Source organism: Dermacentor albipictus, chromosome 2 (genome assembly GCF_038994185.2).
Source record: "Dermacentor albipictus isolate Rhodes 1998 colony chromosome 2, USDA_Dalb.pri_finalv2, whole genome shotgun sequence".
Taxonomy (NCBI): domain Eukaryota; kingdom Metazoa; phylum Arthropoda; class Arachnida; order Ixodida; family Ixodidae; genus Dermacentor; species Dermacentor albipictus.
In genome coordinates this window covers 58249267-58269116 of record NC_091822.1, presented here as the reverse complement: position 1 = coordinate 58269116, position 19850 = coordinate 58249267, and the positions used below count along the sequence as shown (strand labels likewise).

General features: G+C 45.1%; 1 protein-coding gene across 1 annotated transcript; it reads right to left on the bottom strand.

Annotated features, from left to right (window-relative positions):
• Positions 1-3312: 3312 nt before the first annotated feature.
• Positions 3313-4020, bottom strand: LOC135901798 (uncharacterized). Its single transcript, XM_065431645.2, has one exon. The coding sequence runs from the start codon at positions 4018-4020 to the stop codon at positions 3313-3315; it is 708 nt and encodes a 235-aa protein (XP_065287717.2).
• Positions 4021-19850: the final 15830 nt, after the last annotated feature.

Below are 19850 nucleotides of genomic sequence, written 5' to 3'. Positions count from 1 at the left end.
AAAAACACAAAACGTGACACGACTTGTCGCAGAAACAAATGAGCTAGACCAAGCCCACCTTTCTTGACAGGGAGGAACAAGTTCGTTCGACTCATCCTCTCCCAGGTAGACGCCCAAATAAATAATCATAATAATAATAATAATATTTTTTTATTCACTTCAATTCGTACAACGTGTTCCAGCCTGCATAAGCGTTGCCGCTTGTGTGCTGAGCTGGGCAGCCAGGTTAAGCACATGAAACAACAGCGAGTAAATCATAGTTGAAAAGTAGGGAAAATAAAATCAACCAAATACTCAGCAACTGCTTGTGCGACATAAGAACAAACAAGCAAACAAACAAGAACCAGCAGAACATATGATAGCAAATCCACCGTGCACACTTTCGTACACGAAATGAAAACGTTAAGAACATGACCAACAGCAAATTACCTTATTCTATATTATCTTTCAGCCAAGGTCGAAGAAAATTTTTAAGGTCTTTTAAACCGGTAATATTCGGGAGGGTTCCTAATTTATTGAAGTAGTAAGGAACATAGTAGGTGCGGGTTCTTTTGCCATAAGTGGTGAAGATGCGGGGTATGACATACTTTTCTGATTGACGGAGAGGCCGTACTTTAATGTTGCAGGTTTTAAAGGAGCTGTGAAAGAAATGCTTGTATAATATGTCAAAGATAAATTGCTTGTGTACAGGAAGCATGTCAAAATATTCCATACTGTCTCTGGCTGACTTATCATGATAGTTGGTTCCATAGGAGAGATTGGTTGCAATCCTGTGCACAATGCGGCTTAATGTGTTTAATTTATATAAAGAAGCGGTTCCGTAAATTGTTATCCCGTATCGTAATATTGACTCTCCCAATCCTTTATATACCATTTTTCTAACCGATACATCACATATAGATCGTAGAGCATATATATAAACACACACTAGGCGTAGGCGTTTGGCTAACTCTGAAATATGAATATTCCACGACAGTGTTTCGTCAAATGTGATACCAAGGTATTTAAAATTAGATTTAAGTTCCAAAGGTGGGCATGAACAACACGTACAGTTTCTCTCATGAAGGTATATATTTGATAGTACTCTAACCACTTTATATGGGCTATGAAAACAAAGTAGGCAGGTTTTTGTATTATTAGTAAAAATCTGATTAGTGTTGAACCATTCTATCAAAAGATGCACATCCTGTTGCATCCTGTCGGAGGCCTCTTCATACGTTTCACTTGGTATCGCCAGGGCAGTATCATCCGCGTATAAAAAGAGTTGGGAGTTCAGTGGAAGACAGGTCATATCATTGACGTAGATATTAAATAACAAGGGTCCTAAAATTGATCCCTGAGGAACACCTGTCGAAACGTTCAAAATTGGGCTGTGTAATCCGCCTAGTTGGACGCATTGGGCTCGATCAGCAAAATAGCTTTTAAAGAACGACTTGTATGGACCTCTAAAACCAATACTGTCAAGTTTATCTATTAATAAATTGTGATTGATAGTATCAAAGGCTTTTTGCAAATTAATAAAAAGTGTAAGGACAATGTTATTGTTATCTATTTCTTTGCAGACTAGGTCATGAAAATCCTCTAGTAGGTTTACCGTACTTTTACCTTTGCGGAAACCATACTGGGCTGCATTTAGTAGATGGTACTTATCAAGAAAAGATGTCATGCTAATATGTATAATTTTCTCTATGATACAAGCGAGGGATGACAAAATTGCGATTGGCCTATAATTATTATAATCCTTTTTGGAGCCTTTTTTATGCAATGGTCTTATTACGCTTACTTTCATGAACATGTGAATTTGCCCAGTTATTAACGTTTCGTTGATAATGAAAAGTAAAACAGTTTTAAGTATGTCAAAATGCACTATGAGATCTCTTATCCTAACACTATCATAGCCTGGGGATTTCGTTATTGGCATTGTTTTCAACACATCCCATAATTCCTGCTCAGTGACAGTAGGCATGTAAGCTGAATGAATGCTTGAAGCAACTGCAGTAACGTTCGCCATTTTGCTTCCCTGTCTACACAAGAAAGTAACAGATTCTACAAAGTGTTTATTGAACTCAGTGGCCAATTCTACCTTGGTTTTATCTGGAAAGGCCTGTTCTAAAGTATCATCAATGCTTTTCTTGGATGGTTTTCCTATGGTGGTTTGAACTAATTGCCAAGTTTTTTTTACGTCACTACTGCATGCCGAGAATTGATTAAGCTGGTACTGTTTTTTGGCCAGTCGTATTTTTGCTGTAATCTGATTTCGCAGTTGCCTGAATTCTTCTCTTAGTGCAAAGTCATGAGGGTTCTCATTGCGCCTTCTTAAAAGTTTACTTTTGATGTAAGATAGCTCAATAATTTCCTTGTTTATCCAAGGACTTGCCTGATTTCGCCGCTTCATCCTCACCTTAGTTTTCGATTTATTGTAAATTGATTTTAGTTGTTCTACGAGCAGTTCGTAAGCATATAGGTGATTGTACTGCAACAGGGAAGTCCAGTCATACAACTTAATTAGTTTATCTACTTTTTCATTGCTAATTACAAGCCTTTCTGTAGATCTCTCCTGTGCCACCATTATACTATTTTTTAACAACGTAAGCGCAACAAAATAATGATCTGCAACTTTTTCTTTGATAATACAGCCGAATGTTTCCTGTTGCGTTACGGTTGTACTGATATGGTCAATACATGTCTGTGTGAATTTACTTCCTAGAAATTCTTCTCGCGTATAGCCCTGAATTTTATTCTCCAAGCCAAAACTGGCCAACAACGTTAAGTACTCACTTACACCTACCCTATTGGTCACCGAAATGTCAATGTTGAAGTCTCCTGCGAGAATCACACGTTTATTTACTCCATATTTTTTCAGGAATCTAGCGAGCTCCTCTAAAAAAACTGCAATATTCTTGCTAGGAGGTCTGTAAACCGCACAAACTAAAAATTCATCTTCATTGGGAGAAAGATAAAGCGCTATAACTTCCGCTTCATCAAATTCAACTTTTAAGCATTCACAAAACCAGCAATTTTTCACAAATACTAACACTCCTCCACCGCGTTTGCTCTCTCTGCACAAGGCAAACGATTGATAGTTCTGTATATTATATAGAGAGCAATCAAACTCGCTTACATTTATCTCGGTAAATATTATGACCTCCAGAAAAGTTAAAACATTCTCCAAGTACATTTGTAACAAGTTCCAATTTTTGTGAAGACTTCTCACATTCACATGGATAAGATCAAAACTTGTACAAGATTCAACTGACATGAGTTCCCGGCGTATCTTCATCCACTCAGAAAATGAATGTACAATCTCAGTCATCACGTTATCTTGCGCAGATCCGCTTCGTTCTCAACAAGAATAACAGGGGCACCTTCAATTTTCCTAACAAATATACGACCATTTCGCACCCAAACATATTTGTAGTGTTTCTCAGTTGCTTGGCGCTTTGCCATCCATCGAAGCTTCTTGGCTAGATGTGTCAAATTTTCATTTATGTAAATGTTCTCATGTTTCAGCATGTTTCGCTTTGCAAGCCACTTTTCTCTTGTTTCTCTCTTGGTGAAACGGACTAGTATGGGAGCCTCAGCGTCTGCTTTGCCTTTAATACTGTGCACAACTTCGACTTCCTCATTCCTGGGAAGGGGTAGTTCGAGTCTCCCTGCAAGGGAATTTATAACTGCTCTCAAGTCTTCCCTCTCATGGCACTTGATCCCATGAATTTCCAAATTATTACGTCTTGAATAGGATTCCATCCTATTCACCTCCATTTCCAGTTGAGAAAGTCTAGTGTCTTTTGCTATCAGCTGAGCTTCCATGTCCGTAGCTTTTTTCTTCAGCTCTTTTACTTCTTGATTCTGGGTTTCAAGAGTTTTAAGCACTTCATCATATTTGGAAGAGATCAAATCGAGTGATTCTTCTATGCTCTGTATTGTTAGTGCTTGGTCCTCAAGTTTTCCATTGGTGGTATCATGTTTAGCCAGCTGCTCCTCCTGCTTTCTTTCGAGCTCATCAAAACGGCGTAGCATAGTGTCAAGCTTCGACATGACGTCAACCAAAGAAGGTTGCTCGCTGCCTGCCATTAACTTCTTACGCTGGGAGCCAGCCCCTTCTTCAGCGTTCGACAGTCGTGTTTTGTGGTTTGCACACGTGGGACATAACCAAATACGGATCGTTTCTACTGACATGCTTTTTAGGTTAGTCTTTGTGACGCCAGAGCATTTGCCGGCATGATGACGGTTATCACAATCGCTACAACGAAGGCACTGGCTATCAGGTGCAATAGCTTTCAGGCACGCGAGGCAATCATTGCTAGACATTGTGAACACAACTTTGTGCAGTCCGGCGGAGCAAAATTTATATTTAAACACTGAAGTAGTTAAGAAACGCTGCTCTCACCTACGTAAGCGAAGAAAGAGCGTTATGCCGCGCTCATGCACTCCGCCGGACTGCGCTGGTTCACAATCGGCGTTGGCTTTTTAAGCGTTGTTGCCCGGTGTCGCCCTCCTGGATTGGCTGCCACCACGATGACGCACTCGCGGTATGGACTGTGTAGCCATGGGCGCTTGCACAGAATCTTCTCCGGTATCACGTCGATAACAGCGCCGAAGATGGAAGCATCCGAAGCCGGGGAAGCGACAGTCAGGTCCCTTGGGTCTGGCGGTTCCTACGTAAGCGAAGAAAGAGCGTTATGCCGCGCTCATGCACTCCGCCGGACTGCGCTGGTTCACAATCGGCGTTGGCTTTTTAAGCGTTGTTGCCCGGTGTCGCCCTCCTGGATTGGCTGCCACCACGATGACGCACTCGCGGTATGGACTGTGTAGCCATGGGCGCTTGCACAGAACCTTCTCCGGTATCACGTCGATAACAGCGCCGAAGATGGAAGCATCCGAAGCCGGGGAAGCGACAGTCAGGTCCCTTGGGTGTGGCGGTTCCTACGTAAGCGAAGAAAGAGCGTTATGCCGCGCTCATGCACTCCGCCGGACTGCGATGAAATGTAGCGAAAACTCGGTGAATTTTTTGTACGCTTACCCTCGCAGCACACAACACAGTCATAACGTACCATATCTTAGATACTAAACAGAGGTTGCAGACAGTGGCTCTAGAAAACATTGACAATTGCTTTCCTTTCCACCCGTCAGCCTTTTCCTTTGCTTTCGAAGCTTGATCGAGCCAGTACGATTCAGGCTCACGGTAACTTCCGAGAGGCACACCCAAGTACTGCGTTGGTAACGACGACCACTTCAATCGATAAAGGGCCTCCGGCGTGTCTTTCCAACTACCATGCCAGAAGCCGTAACTCTTATCCATGCTTCAAAGCGGTACAAAAGCGCCTCTAGTGAATGCGGTGTTGCCTTAGAAACGAGCTGTTTCTAAGGCGTGCGTCTCTTGCTCAGGCGCACATTTCGTTGCCGCGCCGAACGCTGCGTTGCTCGACGCTCACCGCGTCCAATGCGGTGCGCGTAGTCACTGCGCCGAAGCCCATTGTCTTGCATCCCTTGGTGGGTCGTCGGGAACGCTGTCGCGTTCCACTCTTGGAGGCGAAGCTTAAGCGTCTTCCAGTTTTTCAATTTAGTTTTTATTCCAATCTCCTGACGTCAAATTTGCGTAACCACCGACGCAAGCATCGGGCGGTGACTCGCAGCGTTGTCTCAACAGACGAATCGAACGCTCTCCTCGATCATAGGAGGTCACTTTTTCTGTTTGAAAAAACTGGCAGTGGCTTAGCTTGGCTATGCCAGAATATACGTAGCGAAAGCTAAGGCATAGCATAGTTAGCCTTGGTTAATCGTGATTGCAAGTCCAGGTTTGTCTGGTTGTCAGGCTATGTTGTGGCGTTTAGCCACTCGTTCGGCGCGCTGCTCGTCTATTTCCTGGGCAATTCACTTCCTTTTCATCTCGTTCCGTTAACGATTCCGCGTCTCCTACTGCTTATCACAATTGTCGCCGTCCATACTGCCGCCTCAACTGTAGTTGCAGCACACGCGAGCTCTCCTTTTCAATCCTTCGACATGTATCAGGTATGCGACGCCACTGGCAAAGCGAGCGGATGCGAGGGCAAAGAGAAGGAACGCAGTGTGACGTCATACCAAACGGCGGGAGCAAAAAGGCCTCGCGCACATGGCGCACACGGCGAACAGTGGTTCGATAATAAGAAGCGGCAGCACATGGAACTTAGCGGGGGGCCCGACAGATGGCGCTTCTTCAGCAGGAAGCGGAAATGCATTTTTTTTGCAATATCCGATATGGCCTCCTATTACCGGTGGCGTACGCTGGTTATGCGCCGCGCTCGCCTTGCTGGCTTTGCGGCATGCCTCAACTGCCACGTTTTAATCGCCAGGAGACTAAAGAGCCTCTACTGACGCCCATACAAAGAAGCCACAAGTGAGTGAACAGTACGTGTGACTTTAATGGCAGAAGAGAAGCAGTGCACCTTCTCGTACAAGAGCAGAAATAAAATTTAATGTCGAGATGCGCTGAAATCATTAACGCGTGCTCGTAAGCTGCTCACTTTCGTCGCTGCATATGGCGGTCTAGTAACGAGCGACAATCTGCAGCGCAAGCAAATTCGGCAGCGTCGTACCTGTTTGCATCGACAGTCGCCGTAACTTGCATTGCGAAGCAAACGGGTGACAAGGCATCTTCTACCGCAGCCAACACAGCGACATGGACTACCCGGCATTTTAGCGTTACCTCCTTTCCAACCTGCACGTTTCTTTTTGTTCTCTCGGGGGCCACTAATGTGTAACTCATACTTGGTGCCCCACATTCTCAATATGGGTGTCACCATTTTTCAGCCACTTTTGCAGGCCTTTCCAGCCATGTGGTTGTCAACTTCATACACTTCGGACCATGTAATCACGTGTGCTGGTCACCGTGCACGTCACATCACGGCCTATGAAGGCCTACAAGGGTAATTTGACCGCGGCTGCAGCAGGAAAGGTCGAACGGGGAGAGCACCAATTACGGTGCATGTAAATTGAGCGCCTTTGTCGCTGTGTGGACTGCAGGAGCAGATGGTTACCTCGAGAGACTCTTGCCCATGCAGCTGACCAGGTCACCACATCCAAGATACATAACACGGCGACCACTATCAAGTGAAGCTCGGCATTCAATCACACCATAAGGTTCAGACAGTGCACTGTACATTGGCTAAGATCCATATGACAACAGTGGGCATTCACACATTGCAGGTCACTTACAGCACATTCAGCTATCCGACTTCAGACACAGTGCTTGCCTCCATCGCTCATGGCGGTCTACTAACGAGTGACAACCAGCATCGCAAGCAGATTGGACAGTGCACCACCTGTTAGCACTCACAGTCGCTGTAATTTGCACTGCGAATCAATCTGGTGAAGCAGGCCCCTGCTGCATTAGCCAACACAGCGACATGAACTACGCAGCGTTCTACGTTAACGCCTTTCCTACCCGCACGTTTGTTTTTGTTCTTTCGGTGACCGCTAATGTGTCGCTCACACTTGGTGCCCCACCTACTCTAAATAAGGACATGGTCTGTTTTGTGAGAACCGCCATTTCGCAGCCACTTTTGCAAGTCTTTCCATCCATGTGGACATCAACTTTATATGCTTGAAACCATGTAATCATGTACGATAGTCTCAGTTCACGCCAAATCACAGCCGAAGAAGGCCACAAGCACACTTTACCCACGGCTGCAGCAGGAAAGAACGAACAGGGAGCACCAATCACAGTGCATGTAAACGGGTTGTCTGTGTCGCTGTGCGGACTGCAGGAGCAGGGCCTTACCTTGAGAGGCCGTTGCCCAATGCAACTGACCAGGTGGCCACATCCGAGAAATGTAACACGGCAACCATGAGCAAGTGGGAAAGCATTAAAAACAAGACTGCATGCACATCATTTCGGCATACTTTACCATAACGCTCAATCTATACATTGGCACTATACACTATACATTGGCTACAATCCATATGACAACAGTGAGCATGCACGCACACGGGTCGCTTGCGGCACATTCAACCGTCCGACTGTAGGCATAGTGCTTGCTTTCGTCGCACATGGTAGTCTGGTAAAAACCAACAACCATCAGCGCAAGAAGATTGGACAGTGTGTGAAACGTGTTTGCACCGACAGTCACCGTTGAAGATGAGCAACTTGCATTGCGAAGCAATGGGGTGACACAAGCATCTGCTGCCGCAGCCAACACAGCGACATGGAGTGCCCGGCATTTTAGCGTTACCGCTTTTCCAACCTGCATATTTGTGCTTGTTCTTTCGCATGCCATTAATGTGTAACTGACACTTTGTGCCCCACATTCTCTGAATATGGGCATGGTCGGTTTTGTGAACATCACCATTTTGCCGCCACTTTTGCAGGCCTTTCCACACATGTGGATATCAACTTCATACACTTAGAACCATGTAATCATGTATGAGAGTCTCCATTGACGCCTAATCATGGCCGAGGAAGGCCACAAGCAAAATTTGCACACGGCAGCAGCAGGAAAAGACGGAACGGGGGCCACCAACCACGGTGCGTGAAAATTCGCAGTCTATGTAACTTTGCGAACTGTAGGAGCAGGTTCTTGCATCGAGAGACTGTTTCCCAATGCAACTGACCAGGCTCCCACATACGAGAAACGTAACACGGTGGCAAGTACCATGTCGGACAGCAGCGAAACCAGATTCTGCAATGAATCACTTCAATATGCTTGCGCAAAAACACAGGCTCTCGAGCAGGAATAGCGATACTGAATGAGACTAGGAATTAAATATTGGAATGAGAAAGCTTGCATGCAAGAAATAAGCCACTCTACCTTGGAAGAACTGAAAGCGGAAAAAAACATTAAGAGAAGTTAAATGCTACATAGCACACAGTGTGAAGGTTAATGCAAGACACATGACAATGCCGCATGAGCTATTTCAGGACAGGAATTGCACATGGCAACCTGCACTATAAAATACTGCTACAGATATATTGCGCTACTAGACAGTGACTGGTATTACGTATGAGCAAATAATCGGTTTACCTTTAATGTTTGGATGAGGAAGAGGAATGATCTGTAACAAGAATGTGGAATGAAAAAGCTTGCATTAATTGAAAAAAAATATACTTGACAAGAATTGGCAAGGCCAGGAAGCTCGCTTAGGAAGGGCAAGCTGGCGGAAGTCTTTTGGCCAGCGTCGTCTGTGGTTGTTCAGAGGTTGCAGGTACACCTGAAGACGCATAATTTTTGTTATTGAGGTACCTGGATGACTCGGCCAATATCGGTGCTGGTGGAGTGATGGCAGAGGCTCTTTTCACTCTTCAGTCGTGCGTAGACTTGATGTCTCGCTCAAATAATTCTGGAATGGCTTCTTTGTTCGTTGTCTTGCGAATTCGGCTCTAGCCCCTTCCTGTTGGTGTAGATGGGGGCTCCCGCGATGGCCAAGATGTACTTGGCACAGACTCTGTGCCAAGTACTTCTTGGCCATCATGGCACAGATCATCCAAACTCATGTAGTGCTTTCTTTTATGTTGGAACCAATTATGCTGAATTGTAAACATGACCAAACGTTCATATGATTTGCTACAAACAAATGACATGTATCTCAAGACTAGCAAGCCAATGCAGCTTATATCAAGTATATTTATTTCTGAACCAGGTGTTGTTTACCTTGTAGTAGCAGCCAAAGCCCACACAATAACCTTGTTGTAGCAGGCAGCAGCTTCTGTTTAGTGCATAGAGTGTGTTGTCTTATACTGGCGCCGTCTTCATTACTGCATGTCTGGAGCAGAAATTGTGACTGCATCAGAAATTGAATAAGCCCAATTTTGCAATATAAAATGCGAAAAGTTCAGACATATACATTGTAATGGTTTGTGAATACAGAACACATGCAAATGTACACTGTTCTAGGGTGCTTAAGCAGCATGGTAAATAAATATTGTTACTCTCCGTAAAATGGATGTCTGCCTAACTACAATGCATGTCAACAGCTTAAGTAATGTTAAGATCACAAATGAGAACATTTGTGCGCTCGTTTGTACACTAGAAGAGATCACATTGCTGGTTTCACAAGCAAATAGAGGAAAGACATGAAGATATTGGAAAATATGCCCTCTTTTTCAGCATGAACGTGAGGCACCGCTTTACTGGAAACATAAGTGTCCTCAGGTAAACCTACCTGAACAGCAAGAACATTTGGAACCAACAAGTACGAAATATGGGTGAATTATCATGCGTGCAATTGCGTAATACAATAAATTCAGTACTTTAGCTACAGTTTATCACAAGGTTATTCGGTTCCCTGAACGAATGAAGTTGCCGGTGGACTCGATCTATATATATATATATATATATATATATATATATATATATATATTGATAAGGCTACTCAGTCACCAATGGCTACCGCTAAAACGAGATGAACAATGTGACACGCGTTCCGATGTCGCTTTCTCTTTCGCGAATGTGTACGATAATGGCCTCAAAACGGAAAGTTTATTTGGGAAACCGCAACGGAGGGTACTGACTGCCCATATGTAATGCAGCATCTAGTTCGTTAACTTGCCTCCGCATATAAGTTAACGAGACGAATATATTATATAGCGATTGAAGCAGCGATCTTAAAAGACTCACTGGTATTGCCGTCCCCAGTAGCAGTAGGACCCGGCTCCCATTTCGATACAGACGTGTTCCACATGGCTCACGACTGAAGCCTAGCTTTCTTGTTTACACCCCAAGTTAAATAACGCGAGATATCGAAGCGCACTAAACTGGTTTTAGCACAAAATAACCAATCGATGCACAAACCAACGAATACGTACCTGCCGTGCACGCGAACATACGAACATACAGGTAAAAATTTTAAATCCAGGCCAGAGGCCACGTGGGAGGTCGATGATGCTGAACGCTAATTTGCGCTTAAAATTGCAAAAACAACAAAGTTGGTAAACAAGAGTACAATGTAAAAGTAGGATTGATAATTTCGTACTCTTTGTCACGTAATAAAAACGCTTCGTTTATTGTTGAAGTAAGCTTGTAGGTTAAAATTGTGCTTACTACGGCGCCTCAAGCGGGAGATAATGCACTCACGGGGGAACCTTTTTAATTGGCCTACTATGCCTCTCTTATAGCAGCACCACGCGGTTGATTTTTTCGCCCTCTGTGAACATTTGTTGAACTTGAGAGTGTTCGAGGTCTGGCGTCTGCGATAGGTCCGCTTTCCCTTACTTAGCTTGCGATGGCTGGTGGAGAATCGCGGCGGCATACAACGAAACTCGAAAATGACACTAAAAGGGATCCTCGTCAAAGAAGCGTTGGTAGAACGATGTCGCAAACGTGCCGAAAGCTCTCGAAAACGTTATACGGCCAGGCAGAAAGCTTTATTATAGGCAAATAAATTCATGCTCTGCGGCAGGTGCTAGTAGCCAGTGCCTGAGTGAACGGCGGCAGCCATCTTTTATTCCCTTCGGCACGGGGCAGCCGACGGCTATTCAGAAGAAAATTCAGTTTTGTTTGGCACAATAATGCGTCTTTAACACGCACACGTCACTTTGACGTGGTGAGTTTGCGCAGATTTTTGACGTCGTGTGAGAGGCAGGTGAAAGGGCCGCAGCCCGAAAACTCTTGACCAATAGCCGAGGGCTAATGGGGAAAAGACGTCGAATTAGAAGTAACTATTTTTTGTTTGTTCGGTCAGATCATGCATAATCAATGTGCACACGTCATATCAGATGGGGAGTTATCGCGGTTTTCGTGACGTCTTCTCACAGACCGGCGAAGTGGTGGGCGGTCTAAAAAAGTTTTTCACCAATCGAGAAGGTCTGACTGCAGAATTGGAATAGAAAAGTTTGTAATAGCTTTACGTTATAGAGCCCTAAAATACATATGGCTGAAGATTTATCGCTTTCTACTCGTTGGGCTCGCAATACGTTAATTATCTTTGCCAAAGAGTTACCTGAATCACCTGTTTTCCAGCTTCGGTATAACAGGCTGTTTTGAATGACCCGTGGTACATGTACGGTCTCAGTAGCGACAGTGTGTGGGAACCAAGTGTCAAACCTGTATCATCCACCGACTGCGATAATACCACACGAGATGGCAGCGTTATTAGAAGACCTGCCTCTAACACACACGCGCACATCGTGGCAACTCGCTTGGATCCCATTCTGTTCGTACACACCAATAATAATCGGTGAGGGGCTGTGGTGGCATTGTAGCGCGCTAGGACCTGTCACAATAGTCCGGTCACAAAACACGGCGACCACACGCCTAGTACGCTGACGGTGGGCGAGCAGTGGAATCGGTGCCATTAGGCTTTCGCCTGATCAAGCCACCTCGGCTAAATTATAATTTCTGGACGCCAGGTGCCAGCGTCTGTACAGTTATGTCAGCGGACCTGTTCTAAGTCGAGCCCTTGCCGTATGGAGACCGGTGGAACCCGCCCCGGAGACCGGGGCGGGTTCCTGAACTCACCACCAGAGGGCGCGTGAAGGGGGCGGGGCGGCTATAGCTAGCAAGCAAAGGGATATACAACCTCTGGCTAATATCTGTGGTAGGAAGGCGATACGTTAGGCCCGAAATTTAGCAATAATGAATCAGATGTTTTAGCATTGAATGAAAACAGCGAACAGGCAGTCACAATACAAGGCCAGGAACTACCTCGCGCAAAATAATAGAAATACCTTGGTATACTGATACATGGAGGCAATAGAAATATGGAAAGAGAAGAAAAAAACAATATCACTCAAGGGGCAAAGAAATGCGGCCATAATAAAACACAGAGCGCCATGGAGATACAATAAGTATGAGGTGCTTCGGGTTATGCGGAAAGGTGTAATGGTTCCAGGACTTACATCTGGAAACGTTGTTGTCTGCTTGAAATCTCGGGTGCAATCAGGACTCGATGGGAACCAAAGGTCCGTGGAACGCCTCGCATCGGACGCTCACGGAAAAACTACAAATGAAGCTGTGCAGGCTGGTATGGGCTGGACATGTTTTGAAGTGAGGGAAGCTCACCATAAAATTAAATATGAGGAAGAACTGAGGTATATGGAAGAAAGTAAATGTGCTGGAGGAGTGTATTTGTAAAACAATAACATTGATTCACAGCGGAGCAAAAGAGCTAGGAAGCTTACCAGTTCAATATGCGGCCTGTATGGTGAGCAACACCACAACAAAGAACGTGAAGCAGAAAGTCAGAGAGGCTGAGACAATCTCCTGGGTGACAGCAATGGAAAAGGAACCTGCTATGAGTAACTACTTAAGAGGAAAAAACGAAATCAGGAAAGAAACAATTTATGATAACTCACAGGGAACTTACTACTTTCCGAAGCGATATAAGGAGGCCTTAGAACACGCGTGAGAAATGTGTCATACGTTTCTGTGCATCAACTGCGATCACCATTAGCATTCCCTAGAGAACTGTCGTTGTACAGAGCAGTCATATCTTCTTACATCCTTCAGTAGAACAACTGCCAAAAGCACCCCGCCAAGTCCGCAGTGTGCCAATTAAGACAATGTTTGCTGTGAAATTTCGTGAGCATAACTTCTAAAATCAGTTTTTTGTGTAAATCTGCGTTTACCCGCCAGTGAAGTGGCAGTTGTTCTAATAAAGTTTTTTTTTCAGGTTTCACCAAACATTTTTGAAAGCCCCGGCAAAAGGCCTGATAAAGTCATAAGCCAAGAATGTCACAAATAAAGTGAGCGGAATAATGCAATGCCATGAACGACATTGGAGGGAAAGTTCGTTTTTCTTTCTTGTTCTTTTGAGCATATGCAGTGCTCTAAATCTGCCACATGGTGGCTGTGAATACTGTCAGCTACTATGTAAAAAACAATGCCATTTATGGTGTTGTTGTTCCGGTGTTGCTGTTAACATTTACGCCACCGTAGCTTCCGGTGGTGTTTTCCACCAACCGCCCAATTCCTGGCGCGTCCTTATGGGCGTCTTGCGCTGGAGTTTGAGGTATAGTAGCGGCGCCTGGTGGCGGCGCGGGAAACGACATCTGGGTCGTACCAGCTTGGGTCGTATTGAACCCTGGCTATGGCGAAGCACGTTTCTAGGCCGGCTTTTGCGTCGATTCGCACTTTTTTCTGCCCTGTTGCGAGTGAGAAAAGGCTCGTCACTTCTCACAGACCACGCTGCGAGCTCGCCGCAGCCTATAGTTTAACTAAAACGGACCCTCCGTGTGCCGTGGGACGTAATGCAAGGAGCAGTAGGAATCGGTGACGCCGATCCGGAGAGACCTAGCCCAGCCTCAAAGAGGTGTCACCGTCATTACTTTTGCGTCATGGACTACCATGAACAAGAAGCCTGAATCCCAACATCAGATTCTACCGTTTTCCTTCAAGGCCTCACGAAGTGGAGCGTCGGGCGCGCTGCATAGCTGCAGTTCGTCGCGCTGAGTAAGCGAAACTTCGCGCCATGCTGACTGCTTCGCCTGTCTTGAAGCTTGCTTGATTATCTGCGTTCTAAAGTTCAGTGTTTCGCACCTACAGTCCCGACGGCAGACCGGCATAGCAGCAGGCATGGCTGGTAATTCACGATTCGAGACCCGGCCACAGCGACAATTAACAATTCGACCGATGCGAAGTGGTGAAGTGACCAGGTGTGTGCAAATGAGCACAAATGGTCGGGCTCATTCGATGACAATTCACTACTCCACTACGAGCAGCACAGGTTAAGAGATTTAATGCGCTCATCCTTCATCTCAAGCTAACACGTTGAGGCAGCGCAGCAAGGCAGTACTGATTGCAGCACATCGATGTTCGAGCGCTGTCATTAAAACCTATATCAAGCGAGCAGCGCACGAGCTCGCGCTGCAGCGCGATTCGCACGTACGTGCGAGCTCACATGCGTTGCATCAGTTATTACCAGTTACTAAAGGGACAGATGGCCGCTACTACAGCGCAGGCATAACTACTTGTTTAGCGGCATGCAGTCAACAAAGATTGCAGGAGGCCCGCTGTTTCGCAGCATGTCGAAAGACCGCTGCCGTCGCGGCGCGTACGATCGTGCGCTCGAGCAGTTCGTACATCGCGACGCGTACCGTCGTGTGCTCGAGCAGTTCCGTACACACGATGCCTGCTTATCGCTGCTGTGGATTCATTTATAGCAAGCGTTTCCTTGTGTTTGTGCGCCTGAATCTAGCAGCTAGCGTGCAAACCTTACCTGAAGTTCCACTTCGTACGCGACTCGCTTCACTTGCGATTGACACCGTGCTAAAACTTCACCGCCTAATTCTTGAACGGCGTACACGTATTCGGCACTGCATAATTTCTTGCCTTTACGCAGCGTGCCACCCCTGAAAAAAATCTTCGGCGCCCGATATTCGCTGCAGGCCGTGAAACAACACAACCGAAAGTGGCGGGTCCATATTGTAAACGTGCTTTCCGAAGCAGACGACCGAGCTGGTACGACCCATTTTAGCACAGAGGGCGCTTTTTAGCACCTTTTTCGCAGCGCCCCCTGGGCAATGCAAGAGCCCCATTGTGGGTATGGGACATGCTGGACGCCGATTATCACTAATGACATGTACGCCTATTTAGCCCTCGACGCTGTTAAGCGAGCGTTGACGAATCACAATGGAAGGCACAATAAAAACACCGCCATGTGGTCAAATACATCACGCCATTCTTGCGTGCTACAGTACAGCGTGTTCATATCTCCGATATATACGTGCAGACGCCACCTTTCTAACGACCCGTGTGCAGCAGACAACCTTGCAATAACTATTGCCAACATGGAAAACGCGCATGCTGTACTGAGATGTTGAGCTCCAATTTCAGCGAGCTCTAATGACCGTTAACTTGAACGACAAGTACCACCTAACAGACTGGTATACCTCTCCATATGTTGCCTGTAAAATTGCCATGACTTTAGTGCAAGAATGTTTGTTGGTTTTCTGTGTTGCACGGTGTTCACATAAACGAGAAGAAAGGGGGTTAACCGACAATGACAGTGACAAGAACTTTATTATAGTGTCCTGAGGAAATTGATTGGGGGGAACCGAGTGCTTCCGGTGTTAACCGAGGGGCCAGATATTTGTTAGCCATATGATAAGAAGCCAACAAACACTGACACCAAGGAAAACATAGGGCAAATTACTTGTGGTTAACAAATGAAACAAAAACAATAAATTAATGGAAATGAAAGTGGACGAGCAAACAGCTTGCCGAAGTTAAGAAACGATCCCACAACCTTCGCATATATGGCAGCAGAGGAAAAAATAATAACAGTAAAGCGGCAGAGAAATGCGGCCATAATGAAGCGAAGAGCGCTATGGGGATGCGAAGGTTGTGGGGTTGTTCCCCACATGCGGCAAGTTGTTTTTTTATAGTGAGAGTGGATGAATTTTGTTTCGTTTAATTTATCGTGTCTTTATTTCATTTATTAAGCAGAAGTAATTTCCCCTATGTTATCCTTGGTTTCAGGGTATGCTGGCTTCTTATGAAGGTGTTCACATACTGATTTATGGATCCCTTTCAGGCCATCAGTGCTTGGTGTGTTAGCTAGCGTTTGTACAGTTCTCACATATGGCATTACACATGATATATAAGTACCATGGACAAAGAAATGCTCGTGCGATATCGCAATAGTTACAGCACCGTCTTCCTAAATGCTCATTGCCGCATTGACATGGGTTCGAATGTAAGTGCTGGCAGTAGTAGACATAAGATTTAGTTTTCTTAGCACGATGACAATGGCGAAGTCGGAGATGAAGAGGTGGCCTCACGGGGCCCAAATAACAATCATGAGGGCAAAGGTCTTTCTCGACGTAACATAATTGGTGGATGGACGGACGTCCTAGACTAGCCCAGTTTAGGCACTTAACTGCTGTCGCAAAAATAGGAACATTACAAGCTGCAACATGACAGCAAGAGGAAACGACACAAGTTATTACTATCAACCGGATGCTTCGGCTTGCATAGAACGAAACTTTGACCGACAAAATCTGGTCTTTATGTTGCAATTTGCGATTGCAGCTGTACTGAGCGCATCTTTGGGATGCGATAACGTAAATCATGCCTTTCCTATTTGGTTCTTTTCGCCTGACATCAGACTCTGTTGACATCAAACCGCTCTGTCACGCGAGGAAGAGCAGCCATTCGTGGTATTGAACTTTACGTTGGCGGGATGCCTGTTGGTACATAACTTCCACGCGAAGTATTGTTTAAGTCTACAGAGCCTACTTCTTGCCGTAGTAATGAGCATAAATGATGTCACTTCTGCATGTACAGTCTTTTTTAGATGCTCTATTTTGTCACTGGTTGCCAGCTTCAGCTAACTCTTCGTCGCTTCGTTTATTCAGTGCAAAGTTCTAAGGCCTCATGGTGACCAGCGTACTCGTGAGATATATGAGGGTCACTGTACAGATGACAAAAGGGACACTTGCTTGAGTATGCTGTCGATATTGCTCCTCCCCAAGGAAATCAGGTTTCTTTTTTTTCTTATTGACGACGACGCTCGCTGAATGACCTTGATTTTCAATGTCGAGCCTTTTATAGATGCATATATTGGCCGTGTGTGTAACAAAACATTCAATGATAGTTAGCGCCTCGCGCACCTCCTTCTGGTGTCTTCTGTCTTCCGGTTTATTCGTTTTGTCTGCAACACGTACCAACCGGCCAAAATTCGCAGTTTATTGCAAAACCTTGCCAAAGGTGCAGCACAAACCACACCACTGTGCTAAAATGGGTGCATACATATTTAACATTTTGTTCGTGTTTTCGTGGCACATATATTAGTGCAAAATATATATGAGCTGTCAAGTAAGTGGTGTAACACAAACCTCAAAATAACAGTCGTACTTGAGTAGCAAGGTGAAGGCCTGTTATCCGCAGGGTGTGTTGAAGTATTTCTTTATCGACACTCCTTTTGTCATTTTTATTAATATGTGCCTTTTAATTTAGGGCAACCACAAATGGAGCATTTTACCCATCCAATTCTTATTTATTCAGCCACAGGTTTCTCGCCTATACTGTCGAAACGTGTGAACCATACTCCCTGCTGATGCATCACGGCACAATTGGCAAACACCTCATGCACGACAGTACTTTCTGAGAAAAAAGCTGCCTAAAGCACCACATTGCGAACAAGGTGTGCATCTCCATGCGCATAATGAATTCTAGTTTATCCATTTTCTACGCTTATATAGACTTGCCTTTGTCTTCTTAGGTAAAAATTCTGCACATCTGATGGCGTATTTTGTATATTTGCACGACACTACGCACCGGCAGGAGAACTGATGCTGAATGTACAATATGCAAAAACTGTGAGTCTGTTCCACGTCAACTACGACAAAAAGAAGCAGTCCTGATCATCATGCCTGTCATGTTTTACCCATGGTCGGTTATGAAGGTACATAACTGAGGGGTATTGGTGACCACCTGAAGAAAGCAGCTTTCTAAATCCCTGGCTGCATGAAATTATGTGTGCATCCTGTCAGGGGAATCCTACTTTTCTGAGGGAATGGAAACGCTGTTGACGCACCAACGTCTGCATTTTTAGCGGAACATTGATGTCATCTGGAGAATAGGGTTAATTTACTAACTACAGCCATGTATTGCCGAATATCAGGGAGAGGTATGCACGAGTCCTTCGGATACAAAGCTGTGCTTTGTTTTATGAGGCAAGTTACAAACGTTTGTTTTTATGTTTAGGGAAACACAATAGAAATTCGAAAGACAGGAATGTTAACAAGAAAGAAAGTCTGGTTTTCTGCAGTGTACTGCGGAGCAGGGAAGATAAGGAGAGAAGAAAGTAGAGAGAGCGAGAGAAAAAGGGAGTGCAGACACACAACCACCGCCAGTCGCTATCACCACAGACTATCACAACACTGTAGCAGCTGTAGCACTTCGAACCTCAATTGAGGCTACACCACTTGTGCAGATCTGTTAGCCTTAAAAAATGACAAGGGCTGTAGAGCGATCGGTTGGTTTGAAATTATTTCGAAACGGGGCAAGCTTCAGCGATTTTGAAATCCTTTTTTGCGTTTTGCACAGCCTACCCATGCGTAATTAAGGCGTACACGCCATTTTTACGGGAGGAGGTGGCGTGGGATAGTGATGTCGCATTGCGGACAGATGTCTTCTGTCTATTCAACCCGATATGGACCACCTTTGTAAATAATAAACATTCATTGTTTGATCGCTTGCTTGCTTGCTTGCTTGCTTGCTTGCTTGATTGATTGATTGATTCATTCATTCATTCATTTATTCATTCATTGAAGGGGATGCGTTTGAACAGAAAAGAAAATCATATTAAATGAAAATAAGAAAGCAAGAAATTATCGCGCACGTTCATGGGCAATCAAACAATACAGTGCAAGTAATTTCTATGAATATATGTGAGAAGAAAAACGCAACTTTCGCGCAATGCCATTCTATACTATGCAACCAAAGACACAGTCTGCATGTCGCGTGACCTGAAGTCCTCTGGTATTATGTGCCTTTATGACCGGCCATCACACGAGACACGCAGCAATGAACTGTGGGCATTAGAGAGTCGTCTCTTCGCTTATTAACATGAGATGGACAGTCCGCTCTGAGCTGAGAAACACCGGCTTCTTTCAGCTGCTCGCGCAACTACCAAAGTATTCTGGTACTGAACCTTTCAAAAGCCTCACGAACGACAGCAAAAATTTTGTCTCCAGGTTTCATTTCAGTGGGCTCCGTCGATCACTGTTTTCTATAAGTATTTTGGCCTGTCTGAGTAGAGGTTGCACCACGTGTCGCAGATTTGCATTACAAAAAAGACAGCACGTCTAGATAACGGTTCAGTTCAGAGGCAGCCAACATGTGCACCTCGAAAGAATGCTAAAACATGCGCGGGCGAAAGCGGCCTGCCACGTCATTATTTCCGCTGTCGCTGTTTTTATCTTTTCGACATGA